General features: G+C 32.3%; 1 protein-coding gene across 24 annotated transcripts in view; it reads left to right on the top strand.

Annotated features, from left to right (window-relative positions):
- SNX13 (sorting nexin 13) overlaps window positions 1-25,774 on the top strand; it is a 143,529-nt gene that overhangs the window by 65,485 nt on the left and 52,270 nt on the right. For all 24 annotated transcript variants that reach the window (XR_011437841.1, XR_011437839.1, XR_011437840.1 and 21 more), the window contains 8 exons: window positions 459-542; window positions 3,929-4,067; window positions 4,696-4,784; window positions 8,546-8,645; window positions 9,534-9,727; window positions 16,909-17,013; window positions 17,617-17,749; window positions 22,250-22,287. Coding sequence is in view for 21 of the 24 variants with exons in the window: in XM_070264594.1 (XP_070120695.1) it covers window positions 459-542; window positions 3,929-4,067; window positions 4,696-4,784; window positions 8,546-8,645; window positions 9,534-9,727; window positions 16,909-17,013; window positions 17,617-17,749; window positions 22,250-22,287 (882 nt within the window). In the remaining 3 variants the exon portion in view is untranslated. The remainder of the gene's footprint in view (window positions 1-458; window positions 543-3,928; window positions 4,068-4,695; window positions 4,785-8,545; window positions 8,646-9,533; window positions 9,728-16,908; window positions 17,014-17,616; window positions 17,750-22,249; window positions 22,288-25,774) is intronic.

The following is a 25,774-nucleotide window of genomic DNA, read 5'->3' as shown; positions in this document are numbered from 1 at the left end:
ATGAACCAACTACCTAGATTTAACCAATGTTAATATTTTACTGTAGTTGCTCTGTTCCTCCCTTGAAGGTAACCACTATTCTAAAATTGGTGTGTATCTTTTACTTTTCCTCTGTTTTTATACTTTTAATATAGATGTAGGAATCCATAAACACATCTAGTGCCGTGTTTTGCCTTTTAAAAACTGATGTAAATGCTAATACACAAGAGGTATGGTTTTTCTTTTTTCCGCTCAACTCTAGTTGTCCTTGTGGAGATGTATTCAAGTTGATACAGGCAGCTTTATCTCATTTATTTTAACTGGTTCGTCTTTTTATAAGATTGTGTTGGTTATCAAGTTTTATTTTTACATATATTATAACTTTCTTAAGTAACAGCATTGTATTAGGAAATTTATGCTATTGATTTGAGAAGCATATTAGATTAAATTTGTTTTTGTTTTCTAAAATTTTTGTCCAGGAAATCCTTGCACGAGGAGTTCTTCTTCCATTAATAAATCAACTCAGTGATCCTGATTATATTAATCAATATATCATATGGATGGTATGTACTTTCTGAAATTACAAGTCTTTCTAAAGCAATGTTTTAAAACGTATAAATACAATTTGGAGATCAGGATGATTAAGCAATAATTTATTAAAGAAGTTAAATAAAAATATATTTAAAGGTAATATTTATATTTTTAGCATTTCTATTTGCTAATATGTTGAATGTTCTAGCCAAATTCTCTTTACAAGTTTGTCGATAAGATAATCTTTCTTGCAATTATAGTGCTGTTACTGCTTATTTAAATTAAAATTATTTTACTACCTGTGTGTATAAATGATGAGTATTTTGAAAAAAGCTGCTATTTGATTTTAAATACAACATGTGATCTCAACTACTTAAATAGTATGTACTTTACATTTTATACTGTATAGTGGAGGAAAATATGGAGAAAAGAACACTAGACTGAGAATGAGAAGATCTGTGTTCTAGATCTGTTTCCATAAGTTGCTTAGTGTGTCTATAAGCACATAACTCATAGCTTTCTTGTCTGTCAGACATATCAAAGGGTTAGTGATTACTAAGTTTACTAGCTCTACTTGTTTTTCTTTTCTGATTATGTATGCTTTTCTTCAATAAACTTATAGTTAAAGAAGAGCTATAAATGGGCTATTGCTGGGAATACTTTGATATATATTTTTAGGTATTTGATTCATTTTCTTGAATCTGGAATTTCTTCTCTGCAGTTGTCTTCTATTAACTCAGTCTAGCTTTCTTAGGAAGGAACTACTTGATTGTTCTTTGTTTCCCCGTAATATTATCAAACTTGCCATTGTTGTTGTTGCTGCTGCAAAGTTTTTCTCTCCCACCGGATTGTGGGTTACCTGCAGGCAGAAATTGCCTTATTAGCTTTGTGTTCCTGGAGCCTTTCCTGGAGGTCACAGAACTTGATTCTTCTTTTCCTTTGTCAGCTTTTTTTGAGTCCTACTAGGCTCTACCAAGAACTTAAAAAATATGCATATCTGCATAATTAAAATTTTTAAAACTGCATATCCTTTGGTTAAGAATTCTACTCCTGAAATTTATTCTAAAGTGATAATAAGCAAATTTCCAACCATCTGTATTTAAGGCCATTAATGGCGGCATTGCTTATAATACTAAAAAAGTGAAAGCAATTTAAGTTTCTCACATAAACAGTTATTTTAATAAATTATGGCATATGTTACAATAGAATATTATGAAGCCATTCTAAAAAGAATATGGTAGTGTATCTTGGTGAATATGAAAAGATGTTTATATTTTTATATAAAAAGGATAATTAAAAATGACATGTGTAGATATATAACATTTAAAAAATAAGTATATAAACATGAATGACTATAATTCTGATACAATGTATATTGACTGAAATGTTAATAGAGAGGATTATGAAAGTTAATTTTTATTATGTTTCACTTTACAAGGAGTATGGATTATGTAATAAAAAGTTTTTCAGAAGTAGGAAAACGCAGGTAAAATTTAAAAATACTTAAGTAATAAAGTAAGGTTAACTTGTCTTAAAAAATTTTTTTGTAACACACGAAAAAGGGATGTTGTATACTAACCTTAAATAATCAGGATACCATACTGTATAATCTTACCTGTGGTATAGAAAAGGATGCATGTTCACAGAGTGTTATGGTTATCTTTCACGCATAGGATTAGGAGTTATTTTTATTGCTATTTATAATTTTCTTTAGTTTTCAGTTTTTCTTTTGCTGAGCTTGTATTAAATGACTAATTAGTTAGATGGAGAAAACGTTTTGGGGGGACTTAACACATACTCTAAAAAGAATTCAAACCACCAAATTTTTACTTGTTCTCCCCATAGCTAGTCTAGTAACTACTATTGCGTATGATGCTTGAGTCTTTTTTATTTAATGAACAGCAGTTGATCACTATTGTACTTTGCGATAAAATACTAGAAAATATATTTAAAAGAGAATTTATCAATAAAGGATCTTTAGCCTATTTTGTTGTCTGGTTTATGCTCTTTTGATATTATTTCTGTGGAAAACTATGCATATTTATATATGCATATAATAATAGAGATTAAAATGAGCTCAGTTCTTATTATTTCACTCAGTTAAATTATCATAGTAATAACATCTAACTGTATGGTTCATTTCTAGTTGAAAGGAAAAGTTTAGAGCAGTGTGATAGTAACATATGTTCTCTCTAAAGTATTAGTGTTACCCAACAATAGTTTTAAGTTTTTATGTCATTTCTAAAAATAGGATGGATGGATTTGCATTATTCATCTCTAAATATGTATTTTATTTCTTTTTAAGACAAACCAGTTGATGTTAAGTCCTGTCTCTGACTGTGGAATAGATTATGTAATTGTTTCATATTGTTATCTCCAACTAGAGCAGATAAATGAACGGCTATTTACTTGTTTTTTTAAATATATTCTTAGAAAAATCAGGTCTTTAGTGACCTTCTCTTTCTTTTATTATTGAAGTAAAATTTACATAAAGTGAAAAAAACTGCCAAGTAGTCTTCCTAAGTTGTGTTACAATTTTGTATTTCCGCTAGCACTGTTTGAGAATTCTGGTCTCTCTACATTCTGATCAACATTTGGCATTGTCATTTTGTTGTGATTAACTTTCATATCCCTGATGACTAATGATATTGAGCATCTTTTCATGTGCTTATTGGCCAGTTTTTTTCCATAGTTCTGCACTTATATAATCCCCAGTTCTTTGACTCCTTGTTGAGAATGGACAATATCCTATCTGCTACTTTTCATACCTCTCCTTACTGCTTTACTTAGCTTAACTTTTATTGGCAGTCATAATAATTAGCCCCTTCACAACATCCTCAACTACCTTTTCTCTCTGTCTCTCATTTTGTTATTTGCCTGGTGAAACTGCACTCTGGTTAAATCCAACTTAACCATCTACTCCATTCCTGTTTTTAAAGAGCGAGTGGCTGGAGAGAAAGACAAAATAACAGTTATATCATCACAGTGATTCTGTTAAATTTAGGTCAGAGAATGCCACTCTTCTGTTAAAACCCTCCAGTAACTTTTCATTCCACTCAAAGTGAAATCCAAGACATTTGCTGTACCCTACCAGGTTTCTCCTGTATTACCACTGATCTCATCTTCTCCTCCTCTACCTTTCTTTGGTTTATCTCCATCCCATCATGATGTTCTTGCTATCATCAAACATTCTGAGCATGCTTCTGTACTTTCTAGCAGGCTATATATTTTATTTACTTTGTTTATAGTCTGTGATCCACGAGAATGTAAGTGCCGTGAGTACAGAGATTTCATTTTGTTTTGTTATAAACGCTGAGGATATGACAAGTTGTGCCTGGCACATGGTAGGCACTCAAGATTCTGTTTTCCCTTAATAAGTGAGACCTCCTCCCACCTGTTTTTTAAACTTTATTTTCAGATCCGTGATTCTAATTGCAACTATGAGGCCTTTATGAACATTATTAAATTGAGTGACAATATTGGAGAGCTAGAAGCAGTCAGAGATAAGGCAGCAGAAGAATTACAGTATCTTCGATCTCTAGATACAGCTGGTGATGGTAAGTAATTTAAGTAAAAGAATGTTTTACTTGTGTAATGATTACTTTATCTTCAAACAAAACTTACTTTATCAGAATGTCATTTTATGCTATTAGTCATTTTCACCTTAATTAAATCTTCTTTATTATGTTAACATGTTCTAAGAATAAGGCATTATAATTTTCTGAATGTGAGATTATTATTATCACAATCATCTCTAAAGTAAAGATAATTGGCATGGTTTAGTTATTAGTTTTTTTTTAAGATTTTATTTTTTCCTTTTACTCCCCAAAGCCCCTTGATACATAGTTGTGTATTTTTAGTTGTGAGTCCTTCCAGTTGTGGCATGTGGGCTGCCACCTCAGCATGGCCTGATGAGCGGTGCCATGTCTGTGTGCAGGATTCGAACTGGTGAAACCCTGGGCTGCCGAAGTGGAGTGCACAAACTTAACCACTCCACCAAGGGGCCGGCCCCATGGCATGGTTTAATTTTAAATAATTTTACTATAAAATTTCAGATTATTTCTTTAAGTAAAATAGTTGCTCTTTTCATTGGTTATGATGTTAAATTACAGTAAGTGCGTGTTTAAAGTATTTTACAAATAACATCACCACTTTCTAGCTCATAATCAATTTGTTTGTTTTTAGATATCAACACTATCAAAAATCAAATAAATAGCTTATTATTTGTAAAGAAAGTATGTGACTCAAGAATACAGCGGTTGCAGTCAGGCAAGGTAAGTAAAGTACTTTTGAATTAATGTTTAGTTATAAATAATCTATATTCATTAAAATGTCTAGCAAATGACAAAAAGTAGGATATTAACCAGCATAGCACTCCACAGTGGAACTTTGAGAAAAAATTTCTCTTATACAATGTAGTATGATAAATAGTTGTTAAACCAAGCTAAAGAGATTAAAACACTGCCTGAAAAATGCTAAAGTAAATAAAGCTTTCTTATTTCTTGATTTATTTATTCATCTACTCTTTTATAATTTATTCAAAATTCAACATTTATTGAATTTTGTACATTGGGCACCATTTTAGATGGACCTAATAGACAAAATCTCTCTCTTCATGGAGCTTACATTTTAGTTGCAGAGTCAGAAAATAAACCAATAAGTAAATTGATATATAATGTCAAAAAATCTATAAAAAATGAAAAAAAATAAAGCAGAGTGGTAGAGAATGTCTAGGAGTATTTTAGATAGGTGCTGAGAGATTTGGTGACATTTGAGCAGAGAAATCTCTCTGCGTGAGAAAGTGCTGTGGAATTTTTTTTTTAAAAGAATCTTTCAGGCACAGGTGAGAGCAAAGGTAGAGGCCCTGAGACAGGAAAGTGCTTGGTGAGTGAGAGGAGGTCACTGAGGCTGGTATGGAATGAATGAGAAGGATTGTAGTAGGCATGAAATTGGAGAAGAACCTTGGAGGTTAGAACATATATGGTTTTACCTGCCATAGTAAGAATTTTTAAAATTCTAATTGTGATGGGAATCCATTAGAGATTTGCCCTGGCGAGTGACATGATCTGACTTATAAGTTAAAATGATTACTATGGCTCTTTGTGATGAATAGATTGTGGCAGAGTGATTGGTGCAAGAATGGAAACTGAGAGATTGTTTACAAGACTAATGCTTTTGTCCAGTAAGAGATGTCTTTGGAGGCTGTGAGCAGTAATTAGCAACTGGATATATGATAGTGCTACCAAGCTTTCCTAATGGATTAAATATGGAGTGAGAAAGAAAAAAAGGACTCATGGGTGATTCCTAGGTATTTTGGCCTGAGCAACTGCATGAATAGTGTTGCTGTTTATCAAAATGGATAAAACTGAGGAAGGAGGAGGTTTGAAAGAGAGAATCAAATTTAGGATATTTTAGTTTGAGATCCCTGTTCTACATTCAAGCAGACATGCTAATTGGTAAACTTGAGTTCAAAGAAAAGTTTAGTGAAGGAGATGAACTTTGAGAATCCTCAAGGTTGTCAGATGTTTATTTAAAGTTAACAGATTGGATGAGGTTACCTGAAAGAGTGAGTCTAAGTACAAAGATACCAAAGACTTAGTCCTGAGGCACTTCAGTTACTAGAGTTTAAGACAAAGTAGAAGATCTAGCTAAAGAAACAGAGTAAGTGGCTGGTGAGATTGAAGGAAAGCCTGGGAGCGTGTATGCCAGGAGCCAAGTGTAGAAAGTGTTTAAAGAAGAAATGAGAGATCAGGTATGTCAGAGGCTACTAATCAGTTGAGTAAGATGAAGATTTAAGATTGACCATTGGGTTTGCCACGAGGGGGATTATTGGTCCTCTGGTGATAGCATGGTGGAGTGGTGGAGAGAAACTCTAATTGGAGTCAGTCTAGGAGAAAATGAGGAGAGATGAATTAGGAAGAGTGATTAGGAGTTTTACTATAAAGGAGAGCAGAGATTTGGGGCTTTAAAAGACAAAAAAACGTTTTTTCTTTTGCTACTTTTAGTTTTTAGTGTAGTTGCCTTTTTTGTGCTGGTTTTCTATTTTGAAAGTTTATTTATGACTTTCTAGTATTGTAATTTTGTAGTGTATTTAAAGTCCTTAAGGGAGGCTGGCCCGGTGGTGCAGCAGTTAAGCTCACGTGTTCCGCTTTGGTGGCCCATGGTTCTCCAGTTCAGATCCTGGGTGCACACATGGCACCACTTGCCAAGCCATGCTGTGGTAGGCATCCCACATATAAAGTGGAGGAAGATGGGCACAGATGTTACCTCAGGGCCAGTCTTCCTCAGTAAAAAGGGGAGGATTGGCAGCAGATGTTAGCTCAGGGCTAATCTTCCTCAAAAAAGATAAAATAAAAAAAAATAAATTCCGTAGGGAATGGAAGACTTACTTTTAAAAATCTTGAGTTTAGTTTGCTAGATTAAGTATAACTCACATTACTTGAAGCCCACATTTGTTGTATTTGTGTCTGTATGTATATGTCTGTCTTTGTTTCAGTTAACTAATTTTAAAACTAGTTTATATACCCATGCAAATTCAGAATAGAAGAATCATGTAGTTTCACTTGTGCTGATTCTTTCTTTAATTAGTTGCCTTATGTAGCTCTTAGAGTTAGTGATCCTTCAGCATCATTAGTTAAAGTCTCTTTGCCCAGACACTTGCTGATATTGCATCCTTTTAAAATTTAGATACCTTGTTTGGAAGCCTGTCAATTCTGCTTTGAATATCAAGCTTTGCCTTTTCAATAGGGGTCATACAGTGTTTTCCTTTGGAAGAAAACTCAGAATCCCCACAGAGATGTAGTTTTTTAACCATGCTACTCATCTTGAAATTTTAGAAGACCGTTTATCCTTTTTATTAGAAATAAAGTTATAGTGAATGCTCTTCTCCATCTAGTATCTGTGGAGCTGCTGCTGAGCAGGAGAAAGAGGTGATAAATTTGAAGAGGGAAAACTTAGCTAGGAGAAATCATGTGCTGGCACTAGATTGCTTTATGCCAGACATGTTAAGTCAGTTATCTGTTGTTATTCAGTACTTATATGAAGGCAGATACTAATTACAAAGGAAGTTTCTCCTTCTTCTTTCGAGTTATCTTCCTTCTCCGTTATGTACCACCTATACCTAATTTAGTATCTGCCCCTGAATAAGGCAGCCTATCTAACTTTTAGAAAACCTGCCTATTTTTTTTTTTTTTAATACAGTAGGAGGTAGTGAGATATGGACTTGGGAGTACAGAGAAGCTGGTGAAAGCAGTTCACAGAAACATCATGTTTTGTAGTGGAAAAGGCAGCAGGCTTTGACAACATTGACTCATTCTTACCAGCTTTGTGATCATAGGCAACCTTTCTGATCTTCAGCTTTCTTATTTGTTAAGTGGGATTGGTGATATTTAGCCAATAGGATTGCTGTGGAGATTAAATGAAGTTATGGTGTGTAATGTACCTAGTACAGTGCTTAACTTACATTCTCTAAATTTTTAACCCATTTTTTTATATGTAGGTAGTTACCTTGCTGTATTGCTTTGAAAAGATATATATAATTTACTGTTTAGGTAGTCTGAAAAGAGAGAGATTTTCTATAAAGACTATAGAGATTTTTATTCTGTTAGGGGCAAAATTACTCTTTGGAAATATTTTCTGTTTTCACAGTAGACAGACTTCAATCTATTCCTGGAAGTGTTGGGGTTTCTTTATTCTTGGACATATTAAGCATTTCAAACATCCCCTTTGCCTCTAAAATGTTCATTTTCGTTTGGAAAATTTAGCGACAGAGAATACTTGAAAATACAGTCATTTAGATTTATTTTGTATTGGAAAAAATGAACACTTATCATACTTTTAATATATATTTACCAAGCAACTCTTAAAATAACTCTAGGAGATTCACTGAGCTGAGACTATTTTATTAGGAACTCACATGTCCGAGAAGGTGAAAACTTTGTTATTATTCCACTTTAATTTTTTATGACTATGTAAAGTTCTTTAACCCAATGAGTGAATAGATAAAATATTAACCTACATTCACTTTTATTTGTAGGAAATAAATACTGTGAAACTGGCAGCAAACTTTGGGAAACTTTGCACAGTCCCCCTGGACAGCATTCTTGTAGACAATGTTGCACTACAATTTTTTATGGGTAGGTAAAACCATTTTATGAAAATAACATAGCCCTTGAAATTTTTAATACTTGTTAATATTATTAAATTTTAAATACTTAACATTAAGTACGCCAAATATGTCTCACCTCCATCCCCATTCTCTGAAATGTTTCTTTTTCTTTGGAAACCATAGAGGTAGAGCTTTATTTTGTTTTGAAGGAAATAAATGCTTATTGTAACTCTAATGTGCATTTGCTAAACTGCTTTTAAAATAAACCCTAGGAGATTCCACTACGAATTTAAATTATTTGAGAAAAGAGTACTTTATTAGACATCCATAGTGTATATAACCTGTTTGTATCATTTTTGTGCATGAATGGGGGAGGGACTTTGTTTTTATACTATTTTAATTGATATCAGTATTCATTAACTTTATTAATATTACATCAAAATTGCTTTCATCTGGAGGACATTTTTAGCAAGACTCCCTCATTCCTCATTTTCATGACCACAAACATAAATGCATGGCTTGTTGAAAAGCCCAATCCTTGTTTTTAATATTTATGAAAATATTAATATTATGATTAATAATCTTTATTGAAAACAAAAGCTGCATGTTGGTGAAGTAATTTATTTCTGATGAAGCCTTCTGTATTAATTTTATCCCCTAGAGATTTTATCTTGACAAATGAGATGTTTTTCTAAAATATGTCCTTCCGTTTGTGTATCCTATATAACTGGTCTTTTTAGCTTAATCACTTTATGATATAAATATTTATTCACCTCAAGCATTCGCTGAACATTTTGAAAATGTAGGTTTTAAGTATTTGAAACTCTAATCCTTCTTAACTTACTTGTCATACAGCTATATGCACCCAAAAATGTATGACATTAATATCTATGTTGTTTTGGATTTTGTTTGGTAGATTACATGCAGCAAACTGGAGGTCAGGCACATCTCTTCTTCTGGATGACAGTGGAAGGATACCGGGTTACAGCCCAGCAGCAGCTAGAAGTTTTATTAAGTCGTCAGAAGGATGGGAAACATCAAACCAACCAAACCAAAGGTCTTTTAAGAGCAGCTGCTGTTGGAATTTATGAACAGTATTTATCAGAAAAGGTGAGGATGTATTTTGATTACTGTTTTCTTATCTTGTTTGGCAATATCATTAATAATAATTTTTGTAATACTTGGAAATATTCATGCTAGGCACAACTACCTTGCAAACATTATTTCATTTAATCCTAATAACAGTCTTATTGTGTATTATTGTCTTCATTCATAGGTAAAGAAACTAACTTTTAGAAAATTGAATTAACTTGGCCAAGGTTATGTAAATACTAAATGAGAAACTCAAGATTTAAGGTCATACACACTTTAGATTCAAAAACACGATAGGTTGAAAGAAAAAAGATGGAAAAAGATAAAACATGCAAACGGTAACCAAAACGGAGCTGGCGAGGCTATACCGATTTTAGACAAAAGATATTAAGACAAAAATTGTTACTAGAGAAAAGAAGAACATTTTATAATGATAAAAGAGTCAGTTGATTAGGATGATAAAACAGTTGTAAACTTAACAACAAAGCCCCAACGTACGTGAAACGAACTGACAGAACTGAAGGGAAAACAGACAACTCCCCAATAACAGTTGGAGGCTTCAATACCCACTCTCAATAATTGATAGAACAATTAGATAGAAAATCACCAAGGATATATAAGAATTGAAGAACACTGTAAACCAATTAAACCTAATACATCAATGGAATGTTTCTCCTAACAACAACAGCGGAATAAACATTATTTTCAAGCACATATGGAACATTCTCCGAGGTAGACCATAGGCTATGCCATAAAACAATTCTCAACTTTAAATTATTGAAATCCTATAATACCCTTTTCTCATAATAGAATTAATTAGAAATCAACAGCAGAAGGAATTTTGTGAAATAGTAAATGTTTGAGCATTAAACACCACATTTCTAAATAGCCTCTGGGTCAAAAAGAAATCAGAAGGAAATTAGAAAGTATTTTGAACTGAATAAAAATGAAAACGCAATATATCAAAATTTATGGGGTGCAACAAAACAGTTTTTAGAGGGAAATGTGTAGCTTTAAGTGCCTAGTTAGAAGAAAAATCTCAAGTCAACATTCTACATTTCACCTTAAAAATTTAGAAAAAGAAAAACAAAATAAACCCAAGGCAAACAGAAGAAAGGAAACAGTAAAGATCAAAATGGAAATCAGTGAAATAGAAAACAGAAAAACAATAGTGAAAATCAATAAAACCAGAAGTTCGTTCTTTGAAAAGAACAACAAAGTTGACAGACCTTTAGCTAGATTGGCCAAGAGTAGAAGAAAGACACAGATTACCAAAATCATGATTGAAAGAGGGGGCATCACCACCAACCCTATAGCAATTAAAAGGACTATAAGCAAATATTATCAACAACTTTGTGACAACAAATTAGACAATTTATATGAAATGGGCAAATTCCTGGAAAGATAAATTGCCAAACTGACTGAGAAAGAAATAGAACATATAATAAATAAAGAAATTTAATTAGTAATTAAAAATCATCTCACAAAGAAAAGCCTAGGTCTAGAGGGTTTCACTGGTAAATTCTATCAAACATCTCAAGAAAGAATAATACCAATATTTCACAAACTCTTCCAAAAAATATAGAAAAAAGAAACAGTTTCCAACTCATTTTATGAGGCTAGTGTCATTCTGGTACCAAAGCCAGACAAAGACATTATTTAGAAAATTACAAACCAATATTCCTCATGAATGTGGACAGAAAAATCCTCAAGATTCAAGGTTACTCATGCTGCAGTACTTTTAATGGCTCTACTAGAACAGCTTTTAATTTATACTTAGTCGTGCAAAAATTGTATTTGAATTTTAAATAATGAATTTTATTTGAAAACTGACTGTTAGTGCATTTGCTTACATTTTTGCCTGATGAAATATACTCAAGAGCATAGTTTTAAGAGTAATACAACAAACACCTTTATTCACCTTTTCCAGCTTAAGAAATAGAACATTCACTATGCTTTTGAAGATCCCTAAATATGCTTTACCCATCCTCACCTATCATGTTCACCTGCTTCCTTACTTCCTGGTGAAGCCAGTTTCTGTAATTATTCACTTGCTTTCCCATACAGCTTTACTATTTATTTATTTATTTATTTATTTATTTATGATGAGGAAGATTGGCCCTGAGCTAACATCTCTTGCCAGTCTTCCTCTGTTTTTTGTATATGGGATGACACCACAGCATGGCTTGATGAGCAGTGTAGTGGTCCCCTCCTGGGATCTGAGCCCACAATCCCTGGACCGCCGAAGTGGAGCACACGAACTTAACCAGTGAACTGCTGGGCTGGCCCCCTATACATATATATTTTAAACAATATATTGCTTAGCTTTGTTTTTAACCTTTATATAAATGGAATGATACTATGAGTATCGCTTTTTTCCCTCTCACCATTATATTGAAATCCATGCTTGTTGATGTATGCAGGTGTAGTTCATTTTCACTGAATTATCTCATTCCAGAGATATACAAGAGTTTATTTACATTTGATAATGTTTATGAGCATTTGGTTTTTTTCCATTTCTTTTCTGTTACACTGCTGCTCTGAATATTGTTCATGTTTCTTCATGCACATGTTCAAGCGTTTCTGCTATTTGAAAACAGTGCTTCAGGGTGTGAAGTCTAAGTCTTTTGCATGTTAATTCTTAAGGTAAGTTAGAGAGTAAATTCTGTTGTAGTCCAATAATATGGACTACAATTATAATGGAAAAATGAAAAAATTAACAGTTATTTAAGTCAGTTTCTTTCAGCATTTTAAAGATATCATTTCATTATTTTCTGGCTCTCATTGTTTCTGCTCATAAATCAGTTATGAGTTTGTTGTTCTTTTGAAGGTAATCTCTCTTTTTAGCATTGAAAGACATCCTGTATCTCAAGAAACCCTTCCTTGGGACACAAACAGTCCCAGATTTTAGCAATGAATGCAGAAGGTTGAGAGAAGGTACAAAATCCATACTATTATTTGAATTATGAGGGCTGAAAGCAACATGTTTTTAGTGTCAGATGACTCCGGTATGGATTATTCATGTTTTGTAGTCATTGCTGTGTTTTCCCCTTGACCTCTAATGTTGGCAGTCATTATTTGCTCTTCACAATAATGGATCCTGCATTGTGTATCACTCCAAGTACAATCTAAGTGCATTGTTATCATGAGTGTTAAGGTCCGTCTTTCACTTTTCATGTCCTGTGCTTTGTATTGTGATAGGACTTGTTTAATTTTTACATTATGAATGTTGTAGCCATATTTTATAAAATTTCAGATAATGAAAATGAGAATGATTGCAATACTAACACCAACATAATCCAGACACTGCCCAAAAAGAAGACTAAACGACTGGGTTATTTTAATGACAGATAGAAAGAACCATATAACTGGATTAGGGAGAGTAAATAACCAAAATAGAGCATACTGCATAATGTACAAAAAATATTTTGGGATTGATCTTGGTGGATAGGGGATATGAAAAGCAACTATGGAGACTGAATATTGCAGGTACTTTTAGGTCAATAAAATTTTTTTTTCATCTCCCCAAAAGACCCCATGATCACTTGAAAATAGTGGCTAAGTTAACTTAGGTATACTGCACAAATGAACACACATTGGCCTATCTTTCCCTTCATTGCTTTGTAAAACTGAGTAGAATTACGTTTTATGATTCAGAGCTTTGAACTGAAATATCCTGTGGGTAAATGAGAAGGGAAATTTGATAGCATGTTTTGGCCCTTTAAAGTTTACAGCTTATTCTATCAGATCTTACAGCAATCATGCTTTCTCTAGTATGTTGTGTTACATCAAATTGTAGCAACAAGAGTATATTTCCCATAGTGTCTAGGTACTTTGATTTGAAAAAATGCAGTTTTAGATACCTTCCTGATTTCTAAGATTTTAATAAACTACAGGAAAAATGAGACAAACTTTGCTCATCTGTCTGCATATTTGGCAGACAGTGCCAACCTAAATTTTAGCAAATCACATTCAGTCCATAAACTTCTTACCAAAGAGAATGAAAAGCTCTTACCTGCTAAATATCATGTATTCTTACTATATAACACTGCTAAAAGCAGATATCATTTGCTTACTTGTAGTATTGAGGTTTTCATAATAAAATTTTTTGGTCCACTTTCAGTTTCTTCAAAAAATGTAGAAACTGATATTTTTCACATTGTAAAAATGTCAACAGATCTTTAGAATTTGCCTTTAAGATGACTATCTATCATTGTTGCCAGCCATAGAAAAGATGCTGAAATGTTGGCCTGCAGTAAAATCATATTTTCAAAGAATGGGACAAGAATAATGCCCTTCCCTAATTGGAAAATATATCAAAAATGAGTATGGGAAAAGGAATTATGGTAAACTGAAATTTATATGCTTTTTCTGCAAAACTGTTGAATAATCTTTGAAAAAGCTGAAAGGAAACTTGAAAAGGATGGACTGACCTGAAGTATTTATGTGTAGGCTATAACAAAAACTCATAATAACAAACATGACTCATTTTTTGGAAATATTGCTGTGGTGAACTCAAAAAAATATCCCAGAAAGGGAAAGCCAGTTTAAACAGGATTTTCTCAGTGTCTTTACTAACACTGTAATTTATTTGGAATCCAGCTTCACGCTCACAAGTTTAAATGATATGTGTATTTTAAAACCATTTTCCTTGAGGAGGAGAGATTTAATTTATGATGACATCTGTTATGCTTTAAAGTGTTTAAAAATGGATGTTTTAGGGGCCGGCCTGGTAGTGGAGCAGTTAAGTTTGCACGTTCTGCTTCTGCGGCCTGGGGTTTGCTGGTTCGGATCCCAGGTGCAGACCTATGCACTGCTTGTCAAGCTATGCTGTGGCAGGTGTACCACATAAAATAGAGAAAGATGGGCATGGATGTTAGCTCAGGGCTAGTCTTCCTCAGCAAAAAGAGGAAGATTGGCAGTGGATGTTAGATCAGGGCTAATCTTCCTCAAAAAAAAAAAGTATTTAAAAGTATTTAAAAATGGACATTTTAGATGTGGATAGCCTATATGATGAGTTCACAGATGCAAAGGACCCGATTGACAAACAACTGGTCTACTAAACAAGCCTGTAGATACAAAGTCTATGGACATTTTTTGGAGAGCTGGTAGCAAATTCCTACAGGTCTGAAAACCTGCTGTCTTTGTCAGTAAAATTCCATTATTCTCTACCTAAATGATTTTATTAAAAAGATATTTAACTTGATGTCACATTAGACTGATAAGAGAAGAAGTGTGATGTAGGCTTTAAGAGCAGAGCTGAAAGTCAAAGTGAATTTTACATTTGGTTGTATTCAGTTATACCACTGTGTAAAAGAAAAGGATGTCCTAAATAAAGGCTGCAGGCAGATCAGAGAAGTATTGTTGAAAAAGGAAACACAGAGTAAAAATACCTCATGGGATCATGAAATAAGAAGAAAAGTAATTGTTTATTTTTTATTAAATATAGACATTTTCTGTTAAATTACTCCTATTATATGTATACTCTTCTTTTAAAGTCTTACATTTATGTATTTTAAGAATACACAATAATATAGCCTACAATATTTAAGTATCTGATAAAGAGTTTTAAAAAGTTAAAATAAATCGCTCTATCAGATGATAGAAACATTATAAATATATTTAAAATTTTTCTTAAACATTTATTTAATCAATCCTATTAATTACTAGTTGCCACTAACTAATCCTATTGTTTTGTTTAAATAACCACATTTGTGTAATAGAAAAGTAAAAAATACAGATTAACAGATAATTTTGGAAAAACACCCATTTTTGTATTTTTAAGTTAAAATAGTAACAAATGTGTATACATACTTCTATGTTACTTTTTTTGAGTGGAAAGGTCTGGTTAGTTGTGTCCCATGATACCTCTCCAAAAGTGTTGGTCACCCTGTACTAAGGATGAGGCTTAATCTAATTCTGCGTACCTGAGATTATAGGCAAAATTTAAATAATTGTAAAATGTTATTATTTTCAAATTTGCCTTTTCTTATTTCCTAGAAACTGAGTTTAGTGAGCTTAGAGGACAAATGAAAGGACAAAACTAACATCATGTTCTTCTCTAATCTTTGTCACATAAAGTTGTTTAGTTTTCCTGTTCCTTGGGAAAACACATACACACACACCACACCACACCCTCTCATATACAATCAAACAGTAAATACGCATCCTTTTCCTCCCTCTTCAAAAAGGAAAACCACCACCACACGACCTATTCAAATTTACTAACAAGAGATGAATTAACAAGGGAGCAGTAGAAGTTGTATAGCTCTTTTCCTATATGCATTTATACCCTGCTGTTTACTTACTTGTACTTTTTCTCCTCTTCTTGATTTATCCATTCTCTTCCTTAGATATTCTATTGGATAGCATAGAGAAATTATTTAAGCATTGCATTCTTTTGCTAGTTTCTCTAAAAGTTACCTTCCTCATCACTCATTTACTTTCCAGAGCCTTCTGAACTAAAAACTCCAAAGTTGACATGCCAAAATGGCCATATTCCTAGCTTTTCAGCATTATTTTCTTTCAATAAAGTGATTTTTTACATTGGACATCAGATTTTATATTTCTGTGTAATGTCTGTCACATTATGCACTTTGAAATGGGAGTTGTTGGAACAAATGAACTTTTCAGATTTTTTTCCCTCCCATATCACTCTGGAACTTTGTTGCAGCATTATAAAACCAAATTTAGGATAAGAATAGTCTCTCTTAAAGGCCATCTAGGAGGATTGTTTCTAGTGTTAATGATAAGTAACAAATGGCTTATTCTTTTGGGAATTTTATTAAATACACATGCAGGACTACTGAATGCTAAACATAACTCCTAATGACAGTGTTTCTTTCCTATCTGCCAGTGACTGTGCTTGTATGCCTTTACATAAATCTTTTTTAATCCTTATAATAATCTCATGTAGTATTATCTCCATTTTGCAGATTGAATAAATGAAACCTAGTGAGAAGTAACTTGCTCAGCAAAAGTCAAGATTTAAAATCCATGTTTGTCTTCTAGTCTACTACGATCATGAGATGGTCCTATTTTATTTCAGCCTTAAACATCAAGGTGTCATTTACAAAGCAAAGGCTTTGTGCCAATTACTTTCAGTAATGTGATTCCATTTTTTAATTCTCCTACTATCAAGGGTTAACTTATATTTAGAAACTCCAAAGATCATTACTACTATTATTTTTCTCTGTTAGGCATCTCCAAGAGTTACTGTTGATGATTATTTGGTAGCAAAATTAGCAGATACTTTGAATCATGAAGATCCAACCCCTGAAATCTTTGATGACATTCAAAGGAAGGTATTATATACATTTATCATATCTTTCTTGAAAAAAATGTATATTTCTATATGCATGTAGTTCATTTTTAAAAAGGTTATTGAAACATAAAATTAGAGTGGTAACTAAAAAGATTAGTTATAGTATAATACTTCTCAGTTACAAAAAGATAGGCCAGTGTTTTTTATTTGCTTATTTAATTGACAAATGAGGAAAATTCTTATGTTGCTTTTTTCAATTTGAATCTGACTGAAGAGCCAGATATATAGTTTTAGAATTTCATGAATTGATGATGTATAAATAATATGACTCAAATTTATTTAAATATGTGCCTTGAGCCTGTATGTGGACTTGTTTTTAAAGAACACTGCCTCCTAGAGCATTGTATATAACCTGCTCTCATGTGACTTTTGTTGCACTAGGACCCTTTTCAGTGCAATTTAGGTGGTAGAGGGACCAGAGGAAATCATTAGTTGTAATATAGTCTTATTGCTGACATCTTATAAATATGGAGCCTATGATTTATTATAGAAGATCTCAATCTAGTTTTTGGTGAAATCTTATTAGTGAAAATTAGTACATTATCTGTATTAATGATTGACTATCTTGATTTATTTCAATAAGGTATATGAATTGATGCTACGAGATGAAAGATTTTATCCTTCCTTCAGACAGAATGCACTTTATGTGCGCATGTTAGCTGAGCTGGATATGTTAAAAGATCCTAGTTTCAGAGGATCAGATGATGGTGATGGAGGTAAGGTGCCAGACATTGTACATTTATGTGTGTGTGTGTATATATGTATATATTCTGCTTACCAAAATAATGACCTTTTAAATAAGATAAAAATGTTCTTGAAGCTCAAATATAAATTGTAATGTATTTAAAAATCTATAAATGTAGGACAAAGTTTAGTTAGTATACTAAATTACAATGTTGAAAATTTAATAACAGATTAGAATGTAAATATAGAATCCTTAACTTTTTTTTTTGCTGAGGAAGATTTACCCTGAGCTAACATCCACTGACAATCTTCCTCTTTTTTCTTTTTTATATGAACCACCACCACAGCATGGCCACTAATAGACGAGTGGTGTAGGTTCGTGCCTGGGAACCCAACTTGGGCCTCCAAAGCAGCATGCGCCAAACTTAACCACTAGGTCACAAGGGCTGGCCCCTTGAATTCTTAAAGAATGTTTTTTTGAGTTGTGTCATCCAAATATTTCTATGGTAATTTCCCTTTTGCTAGTAAGTGATAATACTCATGACTAACAATGGGATTATTGAGATTAAATGAGATAACAAGTAATTGTTAGCTCAATTGAATCAAAAAATGATTCTGAGACTGTACCATAAACTTTTTATAATGTTTTATAATGCTTTTTATAAAGCAGTATTAAAGAAAGTGTAGTCTTTTCTCTTTTTAATTATACTCTTTTCCACATGCTACACAGTGTAAGTTGGGAGAAGCTATAAGAAGCATTTATTGCAATCTTTTGTTTTTTTCAAATGAGGGTACTGTTAGCATGGTATAGTGAAAAAAGCAGACTTTAAGTGTCAGAGTATTTAGATTTTACTCCCGTTCTACTACTTATTATCTGTGTGATGTTGGCCAAACACTTAATTTTTTTAAGCCTTATTTTTTTCATTTGTAAATCTGGGATAATATTCTTCTCATGGTAATATCTTGCCTCAGAGTTATTGTCAGATTTAAATGGAATTATGTATATGAAAATGATTTATAAACTAGAGCACAAGTATCAGTTTTTAATTAGTAATAAATAATCAGTTATTTGAAGTCTCCAGATTCTTAGGCCCAGTGACCATTTAACTTGTGATCCAATTTAGAAGTACTTATTAAACTCTAATTAAATGTCTAGAGTTTGATGCACTTTCTGCTGTATTCTACCAAGCAAATAAGCAATATAAATAAAAAGTATACAGGAAGATTTGACTCTGTAATTATTTTTTATTTTTATTTATTTATTTACTTATTTACTTATTTTTTTGAGGAAGATTAGCCCTGAGCTAACTACTGCCAATCTTCCTCTATTTTATACGTGGGACACCTACCACAGCATGGCTTTTCCCAAGCAGTGCCGTGTCTGCACCAGGGATAAGAACTGGTGAACCCCGGGCGCTGAAGCGGAACGTGCAAACTTAACCGCTGTGCCACCGGGCCGGCCCCCTGACTCTGTAATTATTTTAAGAGAGTGTTTTAATTATAATCATTTACTTATGCTTTTAGGTTTACTTCGGTTTTATGGACAGGACCTCTTGGGGTTGGAGATATAATAGATCTATTAGATAGCACTGCTTCTAAAAGGTCCTCTATTATGGAGGCATCCATGCCTCCCCTCTTCTCTTCCCCCTCTTCCCTACTCCCTAGTTGACATTAGTGAGATTTTACTTATTTTTAAATATTCTAAGCATTCTGGTTACAGAAGTTTGCTTTTGAGTTTTAGTAACTTTTATATTGATTGTTGATCTAATATCTTGGGTTTTTAAATTAATACTCTTTCTGGTTTATTTATTTGTAAAATTGGAATGATATTCTATTAGCTGGATTTGATTGCATAGTTAAGGAAGTTTTTTAAAGAGTGCTTCTATGAGAGCTGAATAGTAAAACTCAGTGTACATCAAGTTCATTATATAGTATATCTGTATTTACTGTCTCTTTTGAAACATTTTTTACAGAGCTGCTATGAAATTTGTAGTAGCAACTCTGTTTCTAGAAAGGACTATTATAAGTGTTCTTATTTATTTTAGTTTAACTGCTTTAGAAATTTCTTAGTATTATGAAATGGATTTGCTATATGGCCTGGAATGAAAGAAGGTAAATTGAATCATAATCTGCTAGTTGTATGAGTTTATAAGTAATATGTAATTTAAAATGATGATAGCAATATATTCTCTGGGAGTGTTTTTGACACTATAGTGTAAGAGCTCTTCCAGGGTCTTCTAAATTGACCTTTAGCTTCCATTCACATCTTTCTGGCCAGTCTGTCTTCTTGTATGCAACTAAGGGAAGCAAATTATTTATGTCATCTCAAACTCCCAAAAACCTCACACTTACTTAAAACGTAAGTCGATTAAAGAAATTTCTTTCTGCAACTTGTTTGATCTGAAGTAAATGTACTTCTCTTTTATATCAGTCATTGAGTAATCCCTCACATTGGAATTGTTGACTGTAGTTTTGAATTACCTACATATGTATCTCTTGTCTCTCCAGGACATTGCTTTTTAACATTCTTTGTCTTAATTGATGAGCTTCTGTACATTCTATAACTAAAAAATTGCCTAATCCTAAATCAGTTGAGAAAAGTATGTGGAATGATGGGTATAATATGAAATATTGTTATTAAAAATAGCTAGTAGGTTTATTGTCTTTGTTAGTGTTTAGGTTTTAGGCAATCACTGCAACTTTTTCAAATAGTAATGCTTATGATTTTCTTGTCTTTATAAGATTGTTTAATCACAAATAGACCTTCCCCACATTTTTTGTTATAAATTTGTTTTCTTAGTTTTAAAATTAAGCTTCTTGACATTGTGTATTTTTTTAGATGTGAGATTTTGGCTACTTTTTAGACATTTTGAAATAATTATCTAATCCTGTGTTTAATGTGCATCTGATTTTTAAAAAATAGAGGGTACAGTTGAGCCTAAAATTAATGGGTCAAGTCGTATGTGTGCTAGTATCCTCTGTGATTTTTCTTTGCTGGGGAAGAAATTTCATTCCCTATTTAACCAAACTTCAGCAGGTAGGTAGGTAACGGATGGCTTGCTTATGCATGCTCTCTCTGCTCTCTCTCCTCTCCTCCCTTTTTTCCCTTTCTTCCCTCTCTCTCTCTTTATTTGTGATTGCTTTCTTTAGTTGAGTTCAACTTTAAATTATTTTAAAAGCAGATGTTTTCTCCTTTATTAAAAACTTGGTGTCATAGTCTTTTAAAAAATATTTAAATTATGCTTTCTGTTTTAAATGTTAATTTCAACCACATTATTTTTCTCACCAGGTCAAACAGTACTTTCTTTTATTCTCTAATGTTTATAGGCATTTATCAAATTCTTGATTAAATGTGGACCTAGATTGATTTTAGACTATATTTCTGGATCTTATTGTTAAGAAAGTAAACTATGCCTTGTTTTGCTTTTGATTTCTCTTTTAACCTGTCTTTGGTGGGAAGATTTAAGAGGTGGTAGATCACAGAAGGAGGTATGAGGCATATAATTGAATAAGGAGGATAAGAACTATTTGTTTACTCATTTTAATTATCGCCTTGCTGTTAACCAAGAGGTAATCTTAGGAGGAAATTCCTGTTTACCTTTTGAAACTAAAGGTCTGAGGAACCAAGGAGTGTTCTCTGGCATTTAGACTTATTGAAGTTGGAAAGCAACACCAGCTACCTTTTTGTAAAAGAAGTAGAAATTTGCTTTGAAGACCCATTTAGAGATCCAGATTCATAAATAATCTCTTAAGTGCTAGAAACCATACATTAACTTTAATTTGTATATGAATATTGCTTCACCATATATTTATTTGTGTTTTTAACAGAGGAGCATCTTAATTGGTACCTTAATTTGCTCAGATATAGAATAAAATCCTGAGGGAAAATACATTAATTTTAATAATGTATAATTGACTTTCTAACATTACTTTTTAAAAATAATTTTTAGTTGCTTTTTAATTAAATGGCATTGCATATTGAGTTTTACATATCTTTTGTTCTATTAGTTATATATTGATTCAAGAATCTACACTTCCAATGTCTTTGAGCCAAATCTGCTGAGAATAAGTGGACTTAATAGATATATTAAAAATCACTCTATTTATCCTTCACACTAAAGTATAGTTTTATTTGTAACATTTCTTAATCCAGTGAGACAGAAATAACAAAGTACCTCTAACATTTCCTAACAGACTTCACTGTGCAGTGTTGTTCTCATGTTTACATTGTGTTAGGGAACTTAATATGATACTGTAAGGATAAAATATTTAATAATTGCTCTCCTGTACATGAATGCCCTTTTTTGCAGGGGAGGGCAACTTAGGTACATACATATTTTCACTAAAATACCTGGCTTGGAAAACCATGGGGCTTAAGGGAACAGGTATTTGGAAGTAATGTACCACAATTTTCTATACTGTTTTGTTATGTCTTGGCTCATGTGACTTTCATTCTTGATGTTTGAACCTTAGATAAAGCAACTGTTTCAGAAGTTGTTTACTATTACTAAGTTGAATTTCTTCTCCTACAGAATCTTTTAATGGTTCTCCTACAGGAAGCATAAATTTGGTAAGTACTATTATGGGTACTGTAATTATTAAAGTGGCTTGAAAATAACATAAAAGGTGGGCCTTAATATATGTAAATAAATGCTATATTAGAAGCCCCTAAATCATCCTTTAGTATCGTAAGAAGTTATTATGCTCTTAAAGAAATGTTAAATTCACATATAAGGCAACTGTGAATTAGAATTTAAAAATGAAACTTATTTTCATTTTTAAAAATGGGCTTAGGTCACACCTGTGTAATTCTGTTGCATTTGATTAAAAAATTGATTTTATTATTGCAATCCCAATATTTAGTATTTTAAAATGACTCTGGTTAGTGCTATGATAGGCAGTAAATTTGTAACTTAAATGTTTACATTGGAATTAGTTTTTTCTTCTCTTGTATTTAGAAAAGAAATATAAAATTGAGATATCTGAAAACTTCTAGATGTTTCTTAAAGTCTACACTATAACACATTCAGGTGGTTATAAAAAACATTTTTTTAAGCTTAGAGAATTTTACAGTGAAGTAAGCAACTATATCCTATGGTTATAAACTTAAGAATGACAAAGTTTTTTTTTATTGCACTAACATTGGTTTATAACATTATATAAATTTCAGGTGTACATCGTAGTATATTTTGAATTCTGTGTAGATTACATCATGTTCACCACCCAAAGGCTAATTACAATCCATCACCACACACATGTACCTAATTACCCCTTTTGCCTTCCTGCCTCCCCTCTTCCCCTCTGGTTACCACTAATCCAATCTCTGTTGCTATCTGTGTGTTTGTCATTTTTATTTTCTACTTATGAGTGAGATCATACGGTGTTTGACTTTCTCCCTCTGACTTATATCACTTAGTATAGTACCCTGAAGGTCCATCCATGTTGATAATGACATAGGTTTTTAGCATATAAGCTATCATTCATATTTCATACATTCAAGGAGAAGTGTGAAATAATGAACATTTCAGTTCTTTTATATATCTGTTCTTGCCATTGAATAACTTATTTCATAAAATGCTGCTGGGAAGAAATATTAGGGTTCTATGAAAGTTTCGGTCCAGATTCCTTCTGGATTACATTACTACATTACTTTTTCTTTCAGACTTTTTGAAATAGCTAAGTGGTTTGGAGGTCCGTTACCTTGTGTGTTGTGTTCTATGTTATTACACTTATTTCTAAAATAACCTTATTGAGTAAATGTTCTATTACTGTACAAAGTATAACCTTTAACAAAACATTAAAGCCAGTCATAGTATTATGTCAGATATTTTGTAACATTTATGTTTTCCTAAATCATTTGATGATACTTTTCCTTGGTTTGAAATTTTCTAGTGTTCACATTTGTAGTGCTTGTACACGTGTTTGAACACTAGTAAAAAATAAATTTTTTTCTTTATTTCATATCTGGAATAAATGCTTTTTCAAATAAGAGAGATCCCTTTTGTCACATAATGCTACAAACCAGAACAGTCTCTGGATTGAAAAAGGTCACATTGAGGTCAGTGACTTGCAGTATTTTATTCTTCACAGAAATCAGTTAAATTCAGGGTTTTAAGTAGGCAGTCTTTGGATTTCTTTTGAATACAGAGACAAATTTTAGTGGGTAGCTGGATTTTTAAAATAGTTTAAGGTTATAAATGAGGTCATAATAGTTTATTCCAATATACTAAGCAAAGTGAATATTTAATGTGTGGAATTTTACTTATTTTGCAATTGAGATCGACAGGTAAATTATAAGCGTTTCTAGCATTGCTACTGTAGTTGTGTTTGCTGAGTTGATTATCACAATTAAGTTGAATGTTCGTTTTTTGTCTTAGCATAATGTTGTTAAAAACACTCTTTTTTTGCAAGGAGTTCAGAATCAAGCTACAGGACTACTTTACAAACTATATTTTATTTCAGGACAACATTAATGCACTTGTTTTGAAATCACAGTTTTCTTTTACTAATCAATATTTATAGTTCTAAATCAGAGTAAATTTCTGTAGTTAACATTATTTCACCAATTGTAACTTTATATAGTGTACTTGATATTTACTGTGCATAACTGTGAGACATTTCGTCAGATTTTCCCATCATATTTAATGAGAATAATGTTAATTGTATGCTTTAAATGTGCTAAAAAGACATTTATATTCAGCATTGTCTAGCAACTTCTGAGTTGCATAGTATAAGATGCTAATGTGTTTAAAATAATAAGTAGTATTTAGCTTTTTAAATGTTACCTATAAGGGAAGGTTACTGCTACTACTAATAATAATAATGCTTTTTTGAAAAGTTAATTGTTTTATGTTCCCTGTGCTAGCTTATAATGGGAAGAAGATCACAGTAAATAACATTCTAAATTTTGTAGAATAAACCATTTCCTCTGAGATTTCTGTCTTTCACATAAAAACAAAGCAAAGATTGTGCTGTTTCTATCAAAGTGTTTTATTATAGGTCACATGAGCACTTAAAAATAAGTGCATTCTGTTTCTTTTCAAAGTATTTTCATTCACATTTATATCCTGACAGAGTTGTAGAGCAGATACTACGCCATTATGACCATTGGGAAAACTGAGATATGAGAAAGACTAATTGATATGGCTAAAGTCTCTTATGGTATTGGTAGTGAAGCCTGTTCTAGGCCTAATTTAATTTAATGATTCTCCCACTTGATTTGACCCGGGAATGATCTGTATGGAATTATCACATTTTGCTTCTCTTAATAATCAGTCTTTAGTAGATACCCTTTAGGCTTTCTTCTTGGAATGCAGTAGCCTTAATTTAAATGACTTTATGTCATATATATGGCTACACCGAAGTCATTTAGATGACTCTTTTAGCAATAATTGGGACTCCAAAGTTCATTCAGATCCTATGGTTTTTAAAGTGTAAAATATGTCTGAATCATATAATGTCTGGGTGTCAGAGCTCCCCAAGACCACTCCTATGTTCAGTGATTTACTAAGAAGACTCATAGGCCTCAGCAGTCATACTCATGGCTAGGATTTATTATAGTGAAAGGACGAAAAGCAAAATCAGCAAAAGGAAAAGGTGCATGGGGCAAAGTCCGGAGGAAACCATGACAAGTTTCCAAGAATCCTCTCCCATAGTAGTTACATAGCACAAGCTTAATTCCCCCAGCAATGAATATGACAACACATGTGAAACGTTCACACCAGGAAAGCTCATGTGAGGCTAGTTATAAAAGCTTCATTCCAGGTCAATCAGTAATAATTTTTGTTTGTGGAATGATTTTTGAAAATTAATTATTTAAAATCTGTCAGGCTACAGACTCAGTTTATTTAGTAAGTAATCATAGTAATAGCTAATATTTTTTGTGTTAGACAGCCTTCTAAATGTTTTACATGTCTTCTCGTTTAATCCTCACATAACCCTATGATGTAGGTACTATTATTGTTTTCATTTTATAATAAGGAATCTAAATTAACTGAAATTATTTCTAATTTAACCAAAGTGTTAAGTTAAGGATTACAAAGTTGGCTCCAGTATAT

Source organism: Equus caballus, chromosome 4 (assembly GCF_041296265.1).
Source record: "Equus caballus isolate H_3958 breed thoroughbred chromosome 4, TB-T2T, whole genome shotgun sequence".
Taxonomy (NCBI): Eukaryota; Metazoa; Chordata; class Mammalia; order Perissodactyla; family Equidae; genus Equus; species Equus caballus.
This window is presented reverse-complemented; position numbering and strand designations above follow the sequence as displayed.